At 40.0% G+C, this 21,042-nt stretch overlaps 2 protein-coding genes across 4 annotated transcripts in view; one reads left to right on the top strand and one right to left on the bottom strand.

Annotated features, from left to right (window-relative positions):
• Positions 1-3: 3 nt before the first annotated feature.
• On the bottom strand, positions 4-11,805 carry RB195_015277 (uncharacterized protein; the record flags this gene model as incomplete). Of its 2 annotated transcripts, XM_064205910.1 has the most annotated exons (22): positions 4-92; positions 399-489; positions 616-686; positions 1,262-1,374; positions 1,453-1,568; positions 2,651-2,710; positions 2,762-2,863; positions 4,014-4,106; positions 4,592-4,738; positions 4,837-4,956; positions 5,064-5,156; positions 5,220-5,351; positions 5,536-5,671; positions 5,835-5,953; positions 6,097-6,226; positions 6,296-6,366; positions 6,738-6,867; positions 6,996-7,142; positions 7,198-7,367; positions 7,548-7,644; positions 10,920-10,962; positions 11,760-11,805. In XM_064205910.1, 22 exons carry the CDS (start codon positions 11,803-11,805, stop codon positions 4-6), a joined length of 2,316 nt encoding a protein of 771 aa, XP_064061791.1. The 2 variants fall into 2 exon arrangements, with proteins under 2 accessions (XP_064061791.1, XP_064061792.1); XM_064205911.1 differs by lacking the exons at positions 10,920-10,962; positions 11,760-11,805 and having other exon boundaries at positions 7,548-7,625.
• An 8,122-nt stretch (positions 11,806-19,927) lies between these two features.
• RB195_015276 (uncharacterized protein) overlaps positions 19,928-21,042 on the top strand; it is a gene marked incomplete at both ends in the record, with an annotated part of 34,510 nt that continues 33,395 nt past the window's right edge. The window contains one exon of one of the 2 annotated variants that reach the window (XM_064205908.1): positions 19,928-20,022. In XM_064205908.1, the coding sequence (XP_064061789.1) occupies positions 19,928-20,022 (95 nt within the window). The remainder of the gene's footprint in view (positions 20,023-21,042) is intronic. The other variant, XM_064205909.1, reaches the window with a different exon arrangement.

The following is a 21,042-nucleotide window of genomic DNA, read 5'->3' as shown; positions in this document are numbered from 1 at the left end:
TTGCTAGGTTGAGCCTTCGGAGTCTGAAGAACTTGACGTACTGTCGGAATCCGAATCTGTACTGCTGCTTCCTATGTCCGTATCACTGTCACCTGAAGTATAGTAGCGGTACGATTTACTGCATGACTGATAAAACAGCTCAACATTTTCAAAAAGAAAATCGAATAAATGACTAAAGGAGTACAGGAGCAAGAGAGGAGGATGAGAACAGAAGCAGCTAAAAAGTGTCATTAACATCCTCATCGTTATAAACTGTACAGTGCACATCAACGGATTCAAATGGTATTTTTTAATACAGTAACTTTAGGACGTGTGGTATAATGGACTGTACCTTTCATTTGCAGCTTAGCAGCTTGCGTAATGACCCAGAAATGACTGCCTAAATAAAAACATCATACCTTCTCTGACTTTATCTGGCCTTTCGTCATCAGATTCATCATTAACGGCTGCCCTTTCCACGTCTCTATCATCCGTTAATGACTGGGCCTCCTAAAAGAGCAAGCAAAAAGTGATCTACAAATTCAGCGTGATCGTAACTTTTCCTTCTCATTTCTACTTCCAACACAACTCATGAGTCACTACCGCGAGTGATGTTATAATAGCAACAATAGCTACCTTCGCCATAAGTTCCCGTTGTTGCTTCCACCGAGCTGCAGCTTCAAGTAGCTTGAAAGAACCTTTCGCTGCTGAAAAACAAAAAGTGTTGAAAAGTCCCTTTTCGGAAGCATGTTTTTTCGTCTAACTATCCAGCGGAGCGTAAGAAACGTGGACAAAAACTAAGGAAGACGAAAACTTAGAGAATTGGTACAAGAAAAAAAAAACTTTTGGTAATAAGCCTATGTGGCCGACCTACACTAAGCCGTAAGAATATAAGAAAATTTTGAACATGTGGAATGCGAACATTCAACACGTAGATGCACCGCTGTTGCTGATAGCGCTGCAGCCAACGGAAAATACTGTTTGCATGACTTCGGAAGTCTTTAATAGAACACCGCAGAAGAAAAATCGCAAGAGGAGAAGGCCAATAATTTACAAAAGGGATAAATTCGAGAAAAAAAAACTAACATTTGGGAACAATAAAAAAAGACGAATTTTGATTTTAGAGACACGAAAAAACAAAGAAAGCACAACAGGAGAAGGGAAAAGTTTCTTTTTTTCCACAACTACAATTACTATCTTTACTATTAGATGAAAATAGTCTGCGTGGAATGCAAATTTCTCAGTGTAGTTCCCAAAAAAGAGCTGTAGAAAAAAGACGTACCCTGATCTTGGGGGAAGATATAGTCGTAATACTCCTCCCAACCAGCATCCACACCATCTTCCGTCTGGATCTGCCGCCTCTTCTTCACCCGTCTGGGCATCATATTCTCCACTCTAAGCGAATAGATTAGTGGATAGTGATGTCAAGAGGAATTCAACAAAAAATGTATCATACTTATGTATCATACTTACTTATGAATAGCATTAATATCACCAATTTTCTTCTCTGCTTCAAGCCAGGCTTCCAGCAACATGAGTCGCTCTTCTTTCTCTGCACTTTCAAGCGCATTGTTTGCACGATCATACACCTAAACAAAACGCGCAAGATGACAACCTAAAAAGTAGTTATAACCACAACCTATCCTTGAGTGTCAGTTTATTTATGCGCGCCTTACCCGGCTCATCCACAATTTGAATATCAGATGTGACTTATGTCTTCAAAAACGTATATATGATCGTGAAGAATTGAGGCATCATGTTGAAAATTAGCAAATTTTCGAACATGGATGAATTAAAAGGTTATTTGTATTTCACTGCTGCATTTAACACAACGAAACTTTTGTTCCTATTAACTTTAAACTATTACCTTCACAACAACTCCGACGAGGTAGAAGCGGACGTTTGGATTGCTTTCAAAGGAATGGATAGTACAGGGGACGGAAGGATAGATGAGGAGAGAAGAGGAGGAAGAGTGAGGAAGGAAGAAAAAGAACGAAACTTGATAGAGGGCACATCGTCTAGGGGAAAAACATATTCGTTGTTCAAAAACATGTTTGTTCTACAAATATGACAGCAGAACCTGAGTATCCGTTGCGCCTCCATTCCCTATGATTTTGCAGTTTCGCGGGGAAGGGCAGAGCAAGGTGGGATTCTTTTTCGCGGGTCCCTGCCCGATCAACTGCCCTGAATGGCCTGGCCCTAGCTCAAACTTATCAGCTTACAAATTCGTAACCAGAATCGTTAATGCTTAAAAGATCTTATTACTATTCGAGATAAAAGAGACTGATATAATTTGAAACAAAGCAAGACGCAACCGCCATAGTCGCGATAGTCGGAGCCGGTGATCCGACACCCTTCACTTTTGAACGGTTGACGAAAGGACTCTCCTCAGTTTTGGACGGTTGGCGAAAGGACTCCTTTCACTTTTCGACGGTTGGTGAAGAGATCCTCATCACTTTGGCTGCACCCCACGAGCTAGACTTTCTTCACCTCAAGGGGGGTCCGGCTCCTCTCTATCGCAGCTATGACAACCGGTATTACAATAGTTCACGCATTAGTAACTTTAAAAAAAAGAGAAATAAAGAGAACGACGTACATAATGAAACAGATACATTGGTGATGTATGTTACTAACTAGCTACTTTTCGTTCTGTTTAAAAAAAAGATCCAACCTTTCTCGCTCCATCTAGGTTCCCAATAGAGAGCTCGAATTCCGCTAAAGATATCCATACCTGCAATAAAAGCTATAATATGTAGAAAAATGTTGACAAAGTGAATGGAACCTTGATGTGGTTTGTACGTTGCAACAACGCTTCGTATAGATCACGAGCTTTCTCATATTCCTCTGCATTGACTTCGAAATCAATGTACGCTTTCCACAAAATCTGAAAATTTACGAAACTTTCAGAGTGAAGTAGAGATCACTTCTGTGCAAAAATAGAGTTAAAAAACACCCATCCACAGCTACATTTGTAAAACTAGTTTCTGTTTCTCTGATGGGATGATTTCCATAATTGTTACGAAGAACTTGAAAACCAGTTGAGCAATAATTCACTTCTGTAGTTATTCTATGGACGTGAAAAGAACATGGGTGAATAAGTGCTAGTGTTCGCGTTTTTCTAAAGGTCATTCCTGGTGTTTCGAGAGTACTTAGTCAACGCAACCTGAATTAAAAAGCGTTGGGGACTGAACTAAAAACTAATCAATAAGTTAATGGTATTTCAACATCGGGGAAACAAAGGCTGAAATATGGGGATCCTTACGAAACAAGGTATCTATTAACAGAAACAATATCGAAATTATTGTAGTTGGTGACACTGTTCAATATTCTTCACAGTACGAGTACGACTTTTGGATTTGATACATTTCTTTTACAAAGAAAAGGAAAGGCCTCCAAGAATTAGTAATAAGCAACATAGGAGAAAGTTTCTACCGTTGCCATCAAAGACCGACTTCTTGTAAACGACAACCGTATAACAGCACGGCCTCCTTTTCAGATTTTTGAGAAGATTGTGAAAAGAGAGAAGTCTCGAAGGCAATCAAAATTTGAAGTTCATGAGGAAAACAACAACAATGAAGTGGATGAAAAAACTGTAAATGCAACAGTTGGGGTTACTTCGATTGAAAAACATGCAAAGGAATAACTGCTCAACGCTAATCAATAATTTTAAAGGAAAAAAAAAGAAGTAGGAAAGAGTCTCGAAAACAGCAAAAATCAGTGCACCCCAGATTTTCCCAAATGTATATTAAGTACGATGATAGGAAAAATTGCTATTCAAAAGATACCGTCGCTTCTTGAAGCGAAATAGAATTGCACAACCGCGTCATAAACCCGAATGAGACGAAAATTTGTACTATAACTATGGAAAGTAGGTGATATTAGTAAACACCATGAAATAAAACTGAAAACCAAGAGGTAGCAAACTTCTTTGGTCTTCGAGTCTACTTTCGAAAAATTTTGTTTTGATATTCAGTTTAACTATTCACTCCATAAGCTAAAGGTCGCAAGATGGAACAGTGGAAACTTGTACATACCTCGGGCATATCTAACGCAGATTGTTGGATTGCAATGTCGAAAATTGCTCTCGCTCGATCAACATCTCCAAGGAGGGTTTCGAGCTCGGCGAACTGAATGCAGAACAAATAGAGGTGAATGAGGAGTAATTATCATTAAATAATACTGTATGAGCACCTGGATTAAAGATAGAACATCTTTTAGCTGCAACATTCTTTTTGCTCATCAAAGAAACTTAGTTTAGAATTAGATTGAAGAGGCTTAGATGCAACACATTGCGACAATTTGTCTTATATCGTTGTTTCGAGAGCAGCAAATGAGCACATAGTACCGATAAGCAGAATGATCATCGGCTTTGTGAATCAACAGAGGAAAGGAAAAACGTACAAATGAAGATTTTAACACATTTTTTGGCTCTTCAGAAAAACTGCGATGGAAGCCTCCTACAAACATTAACGAAGTCAGCCACAATGCGTGAGAACAAAATGCTTTGAATGGAAATTTGCTCAAGTCACCATCCACATCCATCCTCAATGCTCATGTATAAGGAATGAATTTTTTTTCAAAGCTACATGCTATGTGACAAATGTATACCTACCTTTATCCATGTATTGCTATTTTCAGAAGAATATTCCAAAAATTTTTCGTAAAGTTTCCGACATCTATCGAACTCTCGCAATTGCAGCTCAAGATCAATATAAGCACGGAACAGCTTCTCTTTAGGACATTTTCCGATTGAAACTCCCTAAAATTGGTTAAGAATACTCAAAACCAATTTATAATGCCAAAAATAAGAGCAGTAAAGAAGTGAACATTGAAGAAGCGAGAGAAGAACATCCGCACCAGAATTTTCCTTGCTGCAGTCAGATCCATCTGCCTGATTTCGAATTGCGCAAACATGATCCAAATCTTCGCAAACGTGAATTTCTTGTGAGGAATAACATCGAGACATGCTTTGTACACCTTAGAACACAGAATATAACATAAAGTGAGTTTCAAAAACTTGTGCTTAAACTTACAGAACCATAAAATATAGTTGACTAGCTCTATTAAATAAATCCAACCCCAACCTGTCTTGTTCTCTCCATATCCTGAGCTGTTAACTCCTCATAGAGTGCGTAGTTTATCCAGAGATAAATATACCTTCTCCAATACCGCTTCTCCTGCAGGGAACAAATCGGCTTAACAACACTGTAGTTTCACGGGCACAAAGGCGAAAAGGTTACCTCATGTGGTGGAATATTAGCTATGGCTCTTTCATACAGATCCTCAACCTCCTCTTTGGGACATTCTTCATTTTCTAGCAACCTCAGATAATCGAACCATGCATCGTAGTTGAATGCGTTCTCAGTAATTTGCTTAAAAAGGATTTCCTTGGAGTATGCCGACATTCACGACCGTAGAATTTTGATGAAAACGAATTCAAGAGGAAATTGAAGTCGTCATTCATTTAGCAGCAAAGTCATGCAGTGAATAATGGCAGCGAATAACTACTATTGAAACAGAAGATATGAATAATTGACTGCTATAATTAAAAAGAACCTTTTCGTATTGGGTCCGTCGTTTACTGACAATCACGTCTTCTATACCGGCACGTTCTCCATACTTTTTCTCGTGTACTGTATAATGTTTGAAAATGTCAGCAGTTCGATCAGGTGGGAGGTGGTCTAACCCATATCTAAAATTGATTCAACATAGAAGAGATTTCCGTGAGATTATTAGCACAATGAATGACATAGAAAATTGACAAACAAAATTTAAACTCGAGAATAAAACCCATTCCAAGGTTAAAAAAAGGGGTGCAGAAGCAACGTCGAGCCTCTTGGCTCTGTTATTCTCACTTGTATATAACGCGAGCTCGTTCGTGTTCTTTTTGCCGTTCTTCGAACAGAGCAAATGCTACGAGAAGTTTTTCTTGGATATTTTCTTCGCCGAAGTACTCCATTCCGCGCTCGAAAACCTAGAACGAAAAAGCACAATCTTGCCGTAAGGTGAGGTTATGACATATGGATTTTTCTGGAGATAACGTCAAGAACTAGGTTCGAGATTATTTCCTGTAAGAAAGAAGGATAGATGAGGCCAACTAAAAATCTAATTACTTACCGCTCTTGCATTTCCGACATAACCGTGCTTCTCTTCAAACCGCGCATACTTAATCCAGTTATTGACATTTGTCCCGTGTATATGCAGGAACCTTTGATATATTGAACGGGCACGGTCCACTTCCTTGTACCTTAAACATACACTCCACTGAAAAATCTTTCTTCATCTTTCTTCAAATAATTATACCATCAAAGCCTACCTCAATTCAAAGTTGATATAGGTCTGCCAACCCTGCTCATCTGGTTCCCATTCCATCCAGCGCTCGTATATCTTAAATCATCAATTGAATTGAAGAGTTACAAATATGTACATCTCTAACAGAAATTCTAGCTCCAATCACATATATAAAAAATCGATTATTAGTAAGAACGAAGAAGACAAATTCCCTATTCACATTCCCTATGACCGCAATTCAATGTCCCCTTTAAAAAAAGGCAAAAACAGAAGGCAGTTTACAATATGTCAAGCACATACCTATAGAATAAGACCTTTTCAGTTTAGCATTGCAGTCACACATTTTCACAACTTATAATAATAGCAGTCTATAGAATAATAGAATTGTAGAAGCAGGATGATAGCAAGAGAAAACGGAAAAGATCCACCTAATATGGAAATGTCAGGTTGAAAAAATGAACACCAACCTGACGAGCACCTGGTACATTTTCTATCACTTCCTCCATATAAGAATACTTCAGCCAGAATTGTGTAGCTCTTGGCAAGATCGTGACGGCACGATCGAATATGTTCCGTGCATGATTGATCTGTTTACTCCTTAAGAAATTTACTAAGAACAAAAAGAAAAAATCCAGATATAAGGTGATAAAACATTTAAGATGAAGACAGCTATGAAAACATTAAGGAGATCAAAGAGTGTTGCAAGAACGTGGCTGTGAATGTACCTCATCTCCATTTCCGCATACTGCAACCAAACAGTGATTGAACGATGATCTACATCAAGGGCACGTTCAAAAACCGATCGCGACCGTTGAATTTCACCAATAGATTCTTCCCACTTTCCATATTTAATCCAGTTGGCGATTTGCATTCTGAACTTGACTACATTGATAGATTATGAGCTATCTGGAACATTTCTCAAGTAACCTGTTTTTCCTGATTCCATCCTCGAACTCTTTTCTTTTCCGCCTTTGGAATTCGAGCAGCTCATCAGGGTCAGTGATTTTGGTTTTCGGAGGCAGGGGAATTAGCTCAAGTTCTCGTTCCTTGGCCTCACGAAGAAGCTGTTCAGCGGTAATTTGAAGTTGAGCCGGAGCCTAAAATCAGAACGGTTGGAAAAGCGCATGGTCACAATCAGGTAGCCCAAAGCGATACTTTCAGCATAATTCTTAGAACACAAATGAACAGAGACTGTAAAGTTTGCCAGTGAGAAACACACAGTAAAAGAACATAAATATAGAGGAAAGTTTTCAAATTTGAAAGATGGAGACACATACCTTGTTTTTGACCTTGGCTGCTTTTTTCGGCAAGCGCAAAGGCTTGTTACCGGGCACCGGCTCCTCATCGTCGCTCATTTTCAGAGAGGTATAGCCTCTGAATAGAAACGTTAACAGAAGATAAATAACTGCATCTCACTGCGACAATTTTTCAATCGAACGAAATGAAAGCCCTATAAATGGTATTCGGAAGAACAGGTTCTTTAGTTTCTTTAAAAAAAAAATAAAGTATAGAAATGTAATGGAAGAACATTGTGCAGGTGCAAATATGAGAAGAGAAACGAAAAATATATTTGCCACAATGTAAGGCTGAAAGAAACAACAAAGTACTTCAGAGAAATAAGAAACACCTAAAATGAGAAATTAGCTACTCCTTACTCATATTCGAAAATGACTGAGAACAAAACGGAAGTTCTCCATGAGTAAATCCAGAGATTGAACACAGGTGGATACGCTCAAAAGAAGAAAGATCGTTGCAAAACAAACATGGAAATTGCGGTACCCCCGCCAAACTTCTCCAGCTTCTTATTTTCTCAAAATTTGAAATTAGTTGGACCAATGAATGAGGCCGTGACGCAATATTGCACAAATTTCGGTTACTATAGCGTGCAATATCACGTCAGTAGCTTTGAAGTTGTCCATTGTTTATCAACTCAAGTCACGAGGGTTGTAGAGTTAAAATGAGGGATTCAGTGTGAGTCAGACACTCTCTAGGGGTTGTGTACTAATATATGATGAACCGCTGCGTAAATCCAGAAGAAACCGAATGTTTCATGATCAGGTTAACGTCTGCTCATTGACCACCACAAGAATGTACTTTCCGACTATCGATGGAGGTTCTCGATAACATCTCAGAAAGAACTTTCAATAGCTCACTATCCAGAAGTTTCCCAACTTCCATGGGCTCCCATCTCCAAGTGTAAAGAAAAATATGGTGCAAACCGCTAGCCAAGGAAAGCAGCACTCTCAATCCGTGAGCTCACCGTAATTTCTGTGCCAATGCTATTACTCGTCCGGTCAGTATGATTAGGTGTATATGAATGATAGTGTGCAGAATTACCCTCCCTCCTCGTTAGCAAACCGAGATTTCCTCGACTTTACGGTATATATTGTGACATTGTTTGACTGTAAAGTCGCATGTGACATTTTTATCTTAAAGGATAAAGTTTCTGTCGTTAATCAATCCGCTTGGGATGCGCCCCCTCGTTCACTTCAATTCAGAATCGTTTGAGGTTTACGAACGTGTAACTGGCCTATACAATGACTTGCGGTGGCCGATGTGTCAAGTCAGTGTTTTTATCCTCCCATACAAGTCTGGTACCAATTTATTTTTTTATCGAATTTATCGACCCCGGAAGGATGAAGGGCTTGGTGAGCACTAGGGCGGATTCGAACCTCCGATCGATCGTGCAGGAAGCGGAACCTTTAACCGCTACACTACACCCGCCCATATTTTTATCTTATCATTGAATTTTGAGTGACTGATTTACATTATTTGTAAAACTACAAGGCTTGTAAAAAAATGAAAGGAAGTGTCAACGCCGCTTTGCTGATTTGTCTGTTCACTATTTCTCATCAACGAATGCATCATACAAATCTTGTCGGTTACTTCATTTGGTATTTGGGTATCTAAACTTTATAATCAAATGCTTTTCCAAAAATTTTATTCGCGAACTGATCCCATTCTTTTTGATTACGTAAAATTAAGAAGGGAACGTAGCAACAATAGATTCTTGGTGAGAATGTTTTCCAGGTACAATAAGGATTTAATAATCTGTTTTCTGTGAGTGGTGTTTTCTTAGAACCGACAAAATCCAGTACCAATTTCGACCCACAGGAGCTCATGATAATAAATCACGTGTAATTTTTTCTTAAACAACAACTCAGCACCTTGTGATAGTGGTATTAACTCGGTCAGTGGCTCCGAACCGCCTTGGTGCCAACCAAATCTTCCTCCCCCATGGTTCGATAAACTGGCACCAGACTTGTCTGGGAGGATAAAAACACTGCGTTGAATCCGTCGGATGACTTCAGCAGTACCGTTCATGGACCTCAATGATTCCGAATTGCAGTTGGTGCACTTGATTGATACACCAGAGACTAGGCTTTTGAACATATTAAGATCCTAAGATTATGTATTGGGGCCGACTTCTTGCCATATGAGGATCGAGGCGCTGATTTGGCACATCAGCTCCCCCCACCCTTCCTCCCCCCCAAAAAAAGTCATTGTAAGTCTGCAGACGAGTTCAGAAGCGTGAAAGAATTAAAATCAACCGCGTGGGCGCATTTTTGTAGGGATTGATCAACGCTGTGCAATTTCCCCCTTAGATAACAACATGCATCCAAACTTTTAGGTGTTTAAAGCATGCTTTACTTACTTACTTACGCCCGCGCTCCAACAGAACTTCGGTGGTGGTGTTATCGTCTGACGCAGCTATCCGCTTACTCGCCGAGGTGTGTGAACATAGCTCTGCCCAGCCTTTCCAATCTACAGCAAGAGCTCAGAGCAAGAGTTCGCGCAGATTCCACCCACTCATCGCTGTTCCATATCTTGCGAGACTTGAGGTATCATGAACTGCTTTTCAACACCGAGTGACTCGAGCACCTCAGGTCGGCAGTGTCCAGCAGTTCAGCGGAATGAAGAGGGGAGTTGTTGCCGAGGATTGCACGTTCCCTCTAGGTGTTTTGCCTATTTAGGTTGGTGTTTGACGGTTTACTGGAGGACCCACCTTTTGCAAGATGTGGATGCCTCTCTGTCTGCAACTGTACAAGTGATATAACTCGTACGTGCTGAGCGTATAGTCAAAAGTCTTATTGTATTTCGTGCAGTCATGCCACCGCGAGCAGGCAGCAATCAGATTCGTATCCGTAGCCTCGTGAAGTATTTTAGAAGTAATTTAGAAGTTACTACCATATTCGTGTACAAATCACCACTTGAAGCAGAACCATGTGAACTGTCGAGGGAATGAAGGGTACGATTTCATAAGTTTTGCAGGATATCTCCAAGATAACCTGAAACTGAGATGACAGTTCAGCTTGAGTGTATTGTATCATCAAGGGATACCCAGTGTAGCTCTGCAAAACCCCGAAACACTACGACGAACAAAACAAAGTGTTGGCTTCATCCTCGTTGTGTTTCTCTCATTCGCTTTGGGTGACAATCTGTAAGAACTCGGTGGTTCAGCAACTATTGGTCGGTGAGACTAGTCAGTTTGTCTTCCTTTTGTAGCTTTTGCACAGGGTGCTTAGAAGGATATCGAGCTTGGCAAGGAGAGGGAAGCTTGATGGGATATGCGCAGCATCAAAAACTTCAAACCATTTTTGGTCCTGTCGATTGTCAAATCAAAGCAAGAGCCAAGATTGTTAACAAACCTCATTATGGCTAACTTTTTGGTGTCGTCGCCTTCGTCAGAGCCTGGAAAATGAGATCGTTTGTAATATATCCTCTCAAATGCCTCAGCCACCACGAGTCATTATTGCTAAGATGCTACATCAAAAATCGAAACCAAAAGATCCCAAATCGTGGTGCTTACTCAAGTAGCCGCGTTGCCGTGATATTAGCGGACATCCGCGTGATAAGATCGCACCACTAATACTAATTAGGATGCCAACCGCATATGACCCCGTAGATCAAAATCCGCCAAGCGCTTGACCCAGGGCCAGCTCGTTGGTCACGACTATGCACAGTTCTTTTCTATTCATTTCTGGACTTTCAGCGTTTATCCAGATCACCTCCAAAGTAGTGGGAGCCATAATTTCGGGTTCAACGATAGGATCGTTTCAGCTCTGCAGAAAGGGGCATTTTCACGACATTTTCTGCAATAAGTTCCAAGAAGGGTTGCTGCGTTTGAATGTTTCATCCCATCTAGATGTTCTTTAATGCGAACACAAACAAGTCGCCCTGTTTCGCCAATATATTCTTCGCCGCATGTTTTGCACAAAATTAAATAAACTACACCAGAGACCATGCAGTTTCCTGCCTTACCGAATGGGCATATTACAAAGTTTGGGGTCAGGAAAACGCGATCGTTTATTCTGTTTCGGATTAACTGCTTCTTGAGATTTCTGGGAGGTACTTCCACAACTCTCACTTTGTCATAGAGACGACACCTAGCCAGACTGTCCCTTTTCGCCTTACTCAGGTCGTTGGTTCTAAAGAAATTGATCTTTTCGAGTCATCCAATGTGGCGTAATTTCGCTGCGCAATAATACCTGGCCTCCGCGGTACATTAGCAGTGTAACCATTAGAAGTTGCCATCCGCTGCTCTAGGTCAAGCGTATCGATCCATCGATCCGCTCCTCGACATCAGATGTCATCCTTACCCCTGTCCTAAACATGTTCCGAATGACTGATTTCGTGGTTTTCCAAGGGTGAGCGGAAAGACAGTGGATGTTGTCGTGTTCGTCGTGTCTTCCACTCACCGTTGGACGACTGTATTCCCACATTAAGGAAGGACAGCCAATTTTCTTTGGGTTTTTTCTGTGTAAACCGTATGTAAGGGGTTTGCTTGTTTAGAAGCTCGATACAATTGTCGATCTCGTCTTGAGTGGGATATATAATGCAACACTCGTCAATGTAACGACAGCACAGGAAAGGTTTTCGTTCTAGGTTGGGTTGTTCTATTTTGGACAGGAATGCAATGGCTAGTGTGGGAGCTAGTCTTTGCTCCATGGCCAAATCCCTGACCTGTATGTGGTAGGCTCTAACGAAGGCGACAACGCCGAAACGTTAGCCGCAATAAAGTTTGTTAACAATCCTGGCTCTTGCTTCAATTTGACAATCGACAAGCTGTAGTCTCTATGACAACATTCAAGCCAGGTCGAACTTTCGCGCTTCATTGTTAAACCTTTGACAACAACAAGTTTATCGAAACTTCAGGCCAATAATAAATGGTTAGTGTTCTTTTACATGTGATTTTACGAAGGTGCAGCATCACGTTGAGCTTTACCACTATATGCGGCTTCTTCTAGTTTCCCTCAAGGCGAAACGTGCTATGCAGATATTAATCATTCTAAGTGCCTCTTCAAAACACTCTCCAGGGTTGTGCAAAAAACCAGCAGCAAGCAACTCTTCAACTACACGTCTGTTCCATTAACAACGGTGCATTTTCTAGAAAGTTGGTCTATGACCAGTGTTAAAGTGCAAAAGACGATCTTCTTCAGCGACTACATCAAACACTTCATATCCAGAGCTCCGAACTCATATGATCTCTGGATTTCCAATAGTGTCTGGCGTTTTTGCCGTTAAACTTGCATAATAAAATGCGAACTGCATCTATCATTCTATCCATTATATCATTGTATAGAGTACCATGATGAAACATCACCCTTGTGCTCCGCGCCGCATCCGCGCGCGAGCGGTCGAAGGTCAGTGATGTTCTCTCATCAGTCTATCTAAGTGAAACTAGGAATAGGCTGCTGAGAGACCGGAACATACAGGAGCGTTCTGGTGTACCTCGTTGGAATTAAAGCGCTTCCCACGGCATTTTTACGACGATTGGGAGGAGATGAGCTTAACTATCCCGGATCTAGCAGTCTACAACGACGTCTCTAGCTTATGCCGTGGATTCCCTCACCACGTCAGATTCGTGGTATGCCGGCTTTAAATGACTAACTTTATCACCGACGAGGTGGTACAGTGTTCAACAGATAAGGAGAAGTCTTTCAGTTACTCTTCACGCCTTTTCGTGGATTTTAACGAGTGCAATAACATAAGGATAGTTTCGTGTTCTTCAGTAAGGTGACTTGATGAATTTGTAATCTAACATGCAGTGCATTGTAATTCAATAGGTTCACCTAAGCGAGAAATGCCTTTCCAATTCAGAGCCAGGAGGTGACGGAAGGGCTTCGTGGACGCGACGTCCCTTCGCAGGTTCCACTGAAGCATGCGAAATTGATTCCGTAATTGACCGGTTTCTACTGCCTAACACGTTATTCCTCTTTTTTCAGCGTGCCTAACACTTTGTCCCTCTTTTTCGTTGTCTACACACCATATCAGAAATAATTTGACAGGAAAGTGCAATCTCAGCAGTTCTGTCCTTTAGTAATGAAATTTGGTGGTCTAAAACCATGGAAGAATCATCGAACGAGAGCCTATCTTTTGGCGGGTAGGATTTCTGGAAATGTGATTAGAAATGAGCGATGCCCCTTTTGATGCTTGTGGATGCTCACGATGTGGTTCGAATGACCCAGATGGAATGCATTTTCTGTAAGAACACAACAGTAAACATAAGAGATAAAATTAAGAGTAAAAAAATTCAAAAATCTATCAAAAGAGCTACTTTTCGACTTCTCCGTGTAACAAATATCTGCTGGAATGTGTTGATACGAAAAGATAGAAGAATTTGTGGCTTTTGGAGCCGAGAAAAAAATTAAGTTCAATTTTTCGAACGATCAAGACCTTGCGATCTTCCGATCACCCGGATAAGGGTTTTCTTGGCTCTGCCGAGTTTCGAATGGGAGCGTATTCGGAAATCCACATTTCGACTTAATCCGGTTTCGATCTTTTCTGAATATTCAAGCATTCTGAAGTACCATTTTATCGGACATGTGCCATTCACCATGCAACAGCTTGATTCGTCTTGACTAGGTCAACCCTCTCATTGAGGAAAACTTTGAGGAATATCCACTCATTTGAAAGCGAGTGCAATGGAGGTCACCGTCTAACACCTTTACGATACACTAGAAATACAAACCATCGTCCTTGTTTACATCCGTTGTGCATTTATTTATTTATCTATTTTTTAACCTGACAAGGGCTGCATTACGTCTCATTTAAAAACACTTGATTGGTGAAACTTTTCGTGGACACAATTCCTTCCTGGTTCTCAGACGGACAGTAGCAATGGGACAAATGCGGTGACTTATTGTATTTAGGAACCGATCGCCATTATCAAACTATAATCATATAGAAGTATAATAATAATGTAATCAGCTACGAAAAAATATTTCTACTTTAGGCAGGAATATTTTTAGCTGACTACATAACATTGCACCATTTTCACAAACACCATCAATCTCTTTTCAACCTGCAAGCCCTTGATCCCCAGCTCATTACGCGATCGGACTATAAACGCATATATAACGCATAGAGAATCACATACCTGCTCTCCTTCCTCTTCCCTTTTACTGCTCTCTTTCATTCTCTCTTCCCCTTCCCTCCTCCTACATACTTTCTGTCTCTCTCTTTCCGGCTCTCTTTTGGAATAGTGATGAGCTTCTCTGTGAGTTTGCACAGCTGCCAGAAGCAAACAAATTTCAAAAATAACCCAGAATAAAACTTCAAAAATACTAATGACCGAATGTAATTATGGAAACGACGGGGTAAAAATATGTTGATTCTATAATTCTCTCCTATTTTAGCCTATGAGCGTAAAAAATTGAGGATTATGACTGAGAAAGGACTTGGAAAGTTGAAGAAAAGTTGTATTAATCATCTATTGTACCTTACAGGTAACTATGTAGTTCGGAAAATAGTAAAAATTACAGGATTGAGACTGACTACGGCTCCATGGAGCATAATTTTTGATCGTAAATAAATTGGTAGTTGAATGCTATTCTAGCTCATGCAGATCTCCACGGACTACAGGAGATCTGAAACTGTTCTCTTTAAAACCACTTTTACCACTGATTCATTTCTTTTCCTTATTCCCGCTAATTATTATTAACTATCCATTAATTATTCCCTACTTTCACTATGATTATACTTGTTTCTGTTAAACTAATGAACCCGATGTGCAGGAGATGATGTGCCACTTGCGTTATTGGAAAAAATATTCGAAGAAAGAACTTCGGATTGTCGAAGTGTATCTTCCAGTGATGTTGCACCTACAATACATACTTCGCGCGGATTTCGTAAAAACGACGGTATGTCTACGTATTTTTTATCTTGAATAACTTAAAGGCATCACCCCACGAATCTGAGGTGGTGCAGATTTCAGGTGGAGTATTCGTATACAGGATGGGAGACTACGGAGAGGGGGGTAGTTCAGTCCATTTCTTCCTGATTGCCGTAAAAAACGACCCGGAAGATACGGCTTCATTCGTTTTGGCGCACCATTTTGTACAAGAGGTTCGATTGGAGCGCGCCAGTCTTGTGCGGCGCCGCATCTTCTGGGCCGTTTTTTACGGCAATTAGCAAGAAATGGACGGAATCACCCACCTCTCCATAGTCTCCCATCCCGTATACGAATACTCCACCTGAAATCTGCACCACCTCAGATTCATGGGGTGATGCCTTTAAACGATCTAATTTATTTAAAATATAGAATGGTCGTACCGAAAATGTATTTGAAATGTAGAATGGTCTTACTAGAAATGTTCAAATAAGAATATTTCGTATGTCTCTTGTTATATCATGGTACGGATAAACTAGTTTTTATGTAGTCTATTTTATTTAAAATATAGTATGGTAATACTAAAAATATTGGAAGAAGAGTGCTTCGTATGCTACCTGTTTGAAAATTTTGGCATGTTTTTCAGGTCTGCATTCATTTCGGATGCAGGAGTACCTTAGGAATATATTAAGGTGGTCTAGGCATAATGAATGTCTACTCGAGCAATTTTGTGAGTGGAATGAATTTTACCCTGGAGCACATTTTCAAAAGGTGCCATCAGGAGAGCTATCTCCTAGTATTTTAAAGAAAACAGGATAAAGTCACTGGCGTATCAATCCACTTGGGATGCGCCAACTCGGATTACTGGAATTCGTAACCGTTGAGGTTTTCGAATACGTATTGGCCGTTACAATTATTTATGAGGGCCAGGCGATGATCAAGTCAGTGTTCTCATCCTCCCGGATAAGTCTGGTACCAATGTATCGACTCCGAAGGCGATGAAAGGGTTGGTGAGCACTGGGGCGGATCCGAACCCTCCACCATGTGGCTACAACGGACCTCTAACCGACTGCGCCACACTCGCCCGTCGCCCATTAGTATTTTTCATTCTTCAAATAGTCATCGTCGAAGAAATTGAAAAAAAAGGCGACGGTAGACGACAATGGCATCTGCGGCCATGCTGTTGTTTGTATTAAGCACGGTAGTATGACCACCAAGTGAATTTATTATAATATAGTTAATACAGTATATACTAACTACCAGTTATTACAATGTATACCAATTTATTTCTATTTTCTAAAACACATCAACCAATAATCTACGCCAGTTATAATAATGCATACATAGCAAATCTGCTAATGGTCATTTTCTTTTTTGCGTACGATGGAAAAAATGCATCACCTACGAGATTGCGGAATATATGCGTAGCAGACTATCGCCTCCAATCATATTGCTATGAAATTTTATACCTATACCATATTTGTTTCATTCCAATTTATTTGTATCATATTTCTAGGATACATGTATTATCTCAAACTTAAACTTGATTTTAACATTGCACTGATTACCTGATTAGTCTCCACTGCGTAATTATTCATTTCTACAAACTCTTTATTTTTCAAAAAAATATGTATATATATATATATATATATATATATATATATATATATATATATATACGTGCCGAGGCACTTTTTCTTTCAGTTATTTACACATCCACACTTTTTTTGATGTCGCGAAGAATTAGTCGTTCCCCTAAGTTCATTGAAAGAGAGACGGGAGAAAAAATTTGAAAGAATGAAGTTTCTTGATAGGTGTTGAGCGACGATGAATCACGAATGGATATTCTACGTGCATTCGAAGCCATTACGCGTTTTTCATGTAATTTCCGACATCTTTGACCATTTCAAACGCAAACAAATTGCTTCACTTTTTGCTTTTGCTGATTTTACTCATTCTTTGGGAAAGTGTTTCCTGTTTCCATTCTAAGATTGGAAACGTCATGCTTCATCTCCCTCCTAGAACACGTTGGAATTGCAATAGAATGACAATTTACGTCGCTACATTGCAAGAAGTTCCAGTTTACGCGCGCGTTCACATTCCACTTTACGCCTTGTTGGCAAGTAATAAAGCAGCTGATCGTATTCAATACGAAGAAAAATAACGAGAAGATTTCCAAGCGGAAGTCCATCCTTCTTTTTTTTCTTTCTCTGCATTCTCATACTAATGCCAAACGTTGACGCAGCTGATGACAACATTTGTGACCATTCACACCAATGAATGATAAGGATAATTGTGACTAAGTCCGATTTTTCGATCATTCGAGGCTGCATTTCATAGAATTTCATGTAAAGCGATACTGTATGTGAAGTGATGAAGCATACCGAAGTGAATTCTTTACGCTGCTATGAATAACTGTGAATTCGAAAACAACCGTGGCCAAACAAAAGCATATTATGCAGAGCAGAGGAGGAAATTTATGCGTAGGTGTCGGAACAAAAGTTCTGGAAGAAAGGAAGTTTTGGAGGAGAGAAAGTATCCTGTAAGTGGAACACAGTCTGTTCTTCAATGGATTTTCCAAGTTTCACTTAAGCACTTAATGAAAACACCCACTATACCATATAATCTTCTAGGATTCTTTCATTCTAATTGGAAAAAAAATAGAATAAATATGAATTACCAGTAGAAAGTATAGATAGGTATATGCTTTTTGTATATGAATATGGAATAATAAATAATAAGAATGAAAAAAAGAATTTTAAAAAATTAATTAAAATTAATTAATCAGAAAACAAAAAAAAATTAATTAAAAGTTAAAAAAGTATAAATTAGGACAAACACCTGCAAAATTCTCAAAATTAATAAAGGATCAACGAAATGGCTGTCAGAGTTAGATTAGGTTCAGCAGAGTTAGTTCAGAGCTGCACGGACGAGTTTTCTCGACTGCATTCTATCACATTAACACGTCTGTACATGTAGATTTCCGTGTTTTCGAGCACTTGTCGCGATGTTGTAGTTCTGCAAACTCGTACGGTGAGTATACCTGTGATGTGGTACGGTGTGTATCTGTAATGTGGATCAAATAAAATTAGAATGGAATGAAGAATTAAATGATAAATAATAAATAGTTAGTATAATAAATGAAAGAAGAGTCTAAATAAACAAGTAAAAGAGAATTTAAAATTAAACTAATTTAATCAATTTCTTTCCACCTTCCTAAGGGTATTAAGAGTAAGTTCTCCTTCTGCTTTTCGTCAAACGGAAAGAGGTAAAAAGGTAAAAGAAGGTGGACGGAGGTAAACGAATAGTGTAAGATTGTCGATTTTTCCTTTCAAGACTATTATGCATACTTCTAACATACACATATTTGTCAGAGGTGCTTTTTCTTCAGAAGAAAGTGTGGTAAGCAGAAATCATTGCAATGTAGAATGTATCCAGAACACATTCTCCAAATCTCCTTATTTCTATAAATCTTGGATACTGTTTTAATGATTCATATGCACACCAATATATGCCCTGAGAACTAACTAACTCTGCGGGATTCAAAGTGTATTTTCAAAATTGTTGCCTGGAATCATGACGGATACTTGGGCAGAGAAGAAAAACCAGTTCAATCTTTAAAAGTGGATTTAATACAGCTATTAGATCCAAAATTCAGCGTTGTAGTGGACTCCCATTCTAAGTGGAAACCATCAGAACCTTCCTGATTGCTTGGATTCTACATATTTCAACATGATAGCGGAGAAGTTTTTTTTTTTAACTTCGTTTTAACTATTCACAAAATCTTGGCATAATTTATTCTTAAATTTAAATGGAACTGATGAAATTGTTCAGCGACGACAAATTGAATTGAGAAATACAGTAAAAAGTATTGGAGTTGAGAATTAAGGTATCCATTGGACTCGAAAACATTTAGTTGGGCGAAGTCCAACAGACCCAGCACACCAAATGAAAGGAGACTTTTTTCTAAAGTCTCAAGAGCACCAGAGGTCCATAGGTGTGCTCAAATATATCCTTTTAACGTTGAATTTCATCCCAGTGTTGTATGCTGTGGTTTTTCTCCTATTTTGTGCATATTTGTGCAGTAGAGGAATCCGTTCTCCTGACAACTGATGGTGATTTCAATTTCTGATATCGTTGTGTCGTATTAAGTACTCTTTTTTCGCTCTTATCCTCGAATACGCAGGATATCCTCTAGCCGAACATCAAGCGTAGACCCCCACCCCCTTTGTTCCACAGGGGACGTATGTCACTTGACCTTAAATGCCATCCCTTAGGGCAGATTTCCTCGGGGGATCTCGGATCTCGCCTCGACCGCCTCCAGTGCTTTGCTCGTCGATCCACCTCGCACCCTCCTTTTCTACCTCTCTGAGGGCGGTCCGCATCTGCCGTCTGCGTGTCCAACTAGGGGCCCGTTTCTCGAGTCTCGTCAACTCGTCCGGCACGCTCCGTCCGGACTGTGTTCTCTCGCTTGTAGCTGAGCGCGGGAGCCCCTCGCCGACCACAGCAAGGCAGCCGGCAGTCAGCCAGCCGGAGCGCAGTGCTATGCGGGTAGCGATGGAGGCAGGCGACCTACGAGTGCCTGAAATCCCGTTAGCTCCTGGTGAAGACGATCTGGACAGCAACAAGAATTCACAACAGTGCGTAACCAGTATTTTCTTTTCTTTTTACTATTTTTCGTACTTTTAAATATTGCAACACCACTTTGAGTTATATTCTTTCTCTCTATTTCCGCTCACTCTCTTCATTGGCGGAGGTTTTTGCTCGCGCTGACCTCTGTGAGGGTTGCGGCATTGTTGTGACATTTTCGCAGTCTCTTGCGCAACGCAGCAACTCCTTACACCCGTTTTCCTCCAATATTGCCTTCAATTTCAGCGTTGCATTGCGATTATTTTCCATCATTTACCACGTAAATGTTATGGATTTCCACCGAATCGTAATAATAACAGTTATCGGCTGCTTTCATTGATGACGAAGGGTGAAACGCCAGGATATCAATCATCTAACGACGCCCTTTTGCGCGTTATAGTTGTCCTTCGTAGGTCATTTGGTGTTTTCCGGTGAAAAGAGCCGATTTGTAGACTTTCTAGTCGATGGTTCTACCTTCTGAGAATAGCTGAGTGCATTCAAATTTTCTTTTAAGCTCCGTCTTATTTGATTTCCCGGTGAATTTTCGTATTGGTTTTCTTCGGGTTTACAGTGGGCGGTGCAAATTTTTTTCTTTAATCAGTTCTGTTTCTAATGCTCATCGTTCACTGTCTCTCTTTCTACTGGTCATATTTTTTGTGTTAATTTTAAACTGTTCACAAACAGGTTCCGATTCCAGACTTTATCGAAAAACAATCCTTGACTCTGTTTGCAAACAGTAGCCGAATCAAAATGGAATTTGTGTGACTTTCGGTTTCGAGATTTTTTTTTCGAGAGATGAGGAGAGAAAAATTTGTAAAATTGTGGACAATATTAAGCCCTTTATTCCAACTCGTGTCATTCCTCTCCTCTTTCACATCTACGTTCACTTCCCTTATCGACTGTTTTTGCAGATCACTTGATCCACTGACCCAACGGCGTGAACTCGCAACTTTTTGTTCGGTAAATATTGGCAGATTAGGCATTTTCTCATGGATTTTGAAGATTTTCGTAGACCACTTACTACTTTCTTC

The sequence above is a fragment of the Necator americanus genome, chromosome V (assembly GCF_031761385.1).
Source record: "Necator americanus strain Aroian chromosome V, whole genome shotgun sequence".
Taxonomy (NCBI): domain Eukaryota; kingdom Metazoa; phylum Nematoda; class Chromadorea; order Rhabditida; family Ancylostomatidae; genus Necator; species Necator americanus.
The sequence above is the reverse complement of the archived record's forward strand: the minus strand, read 5'-3'. Positions and strand labels throughout refer to the sequence as shown.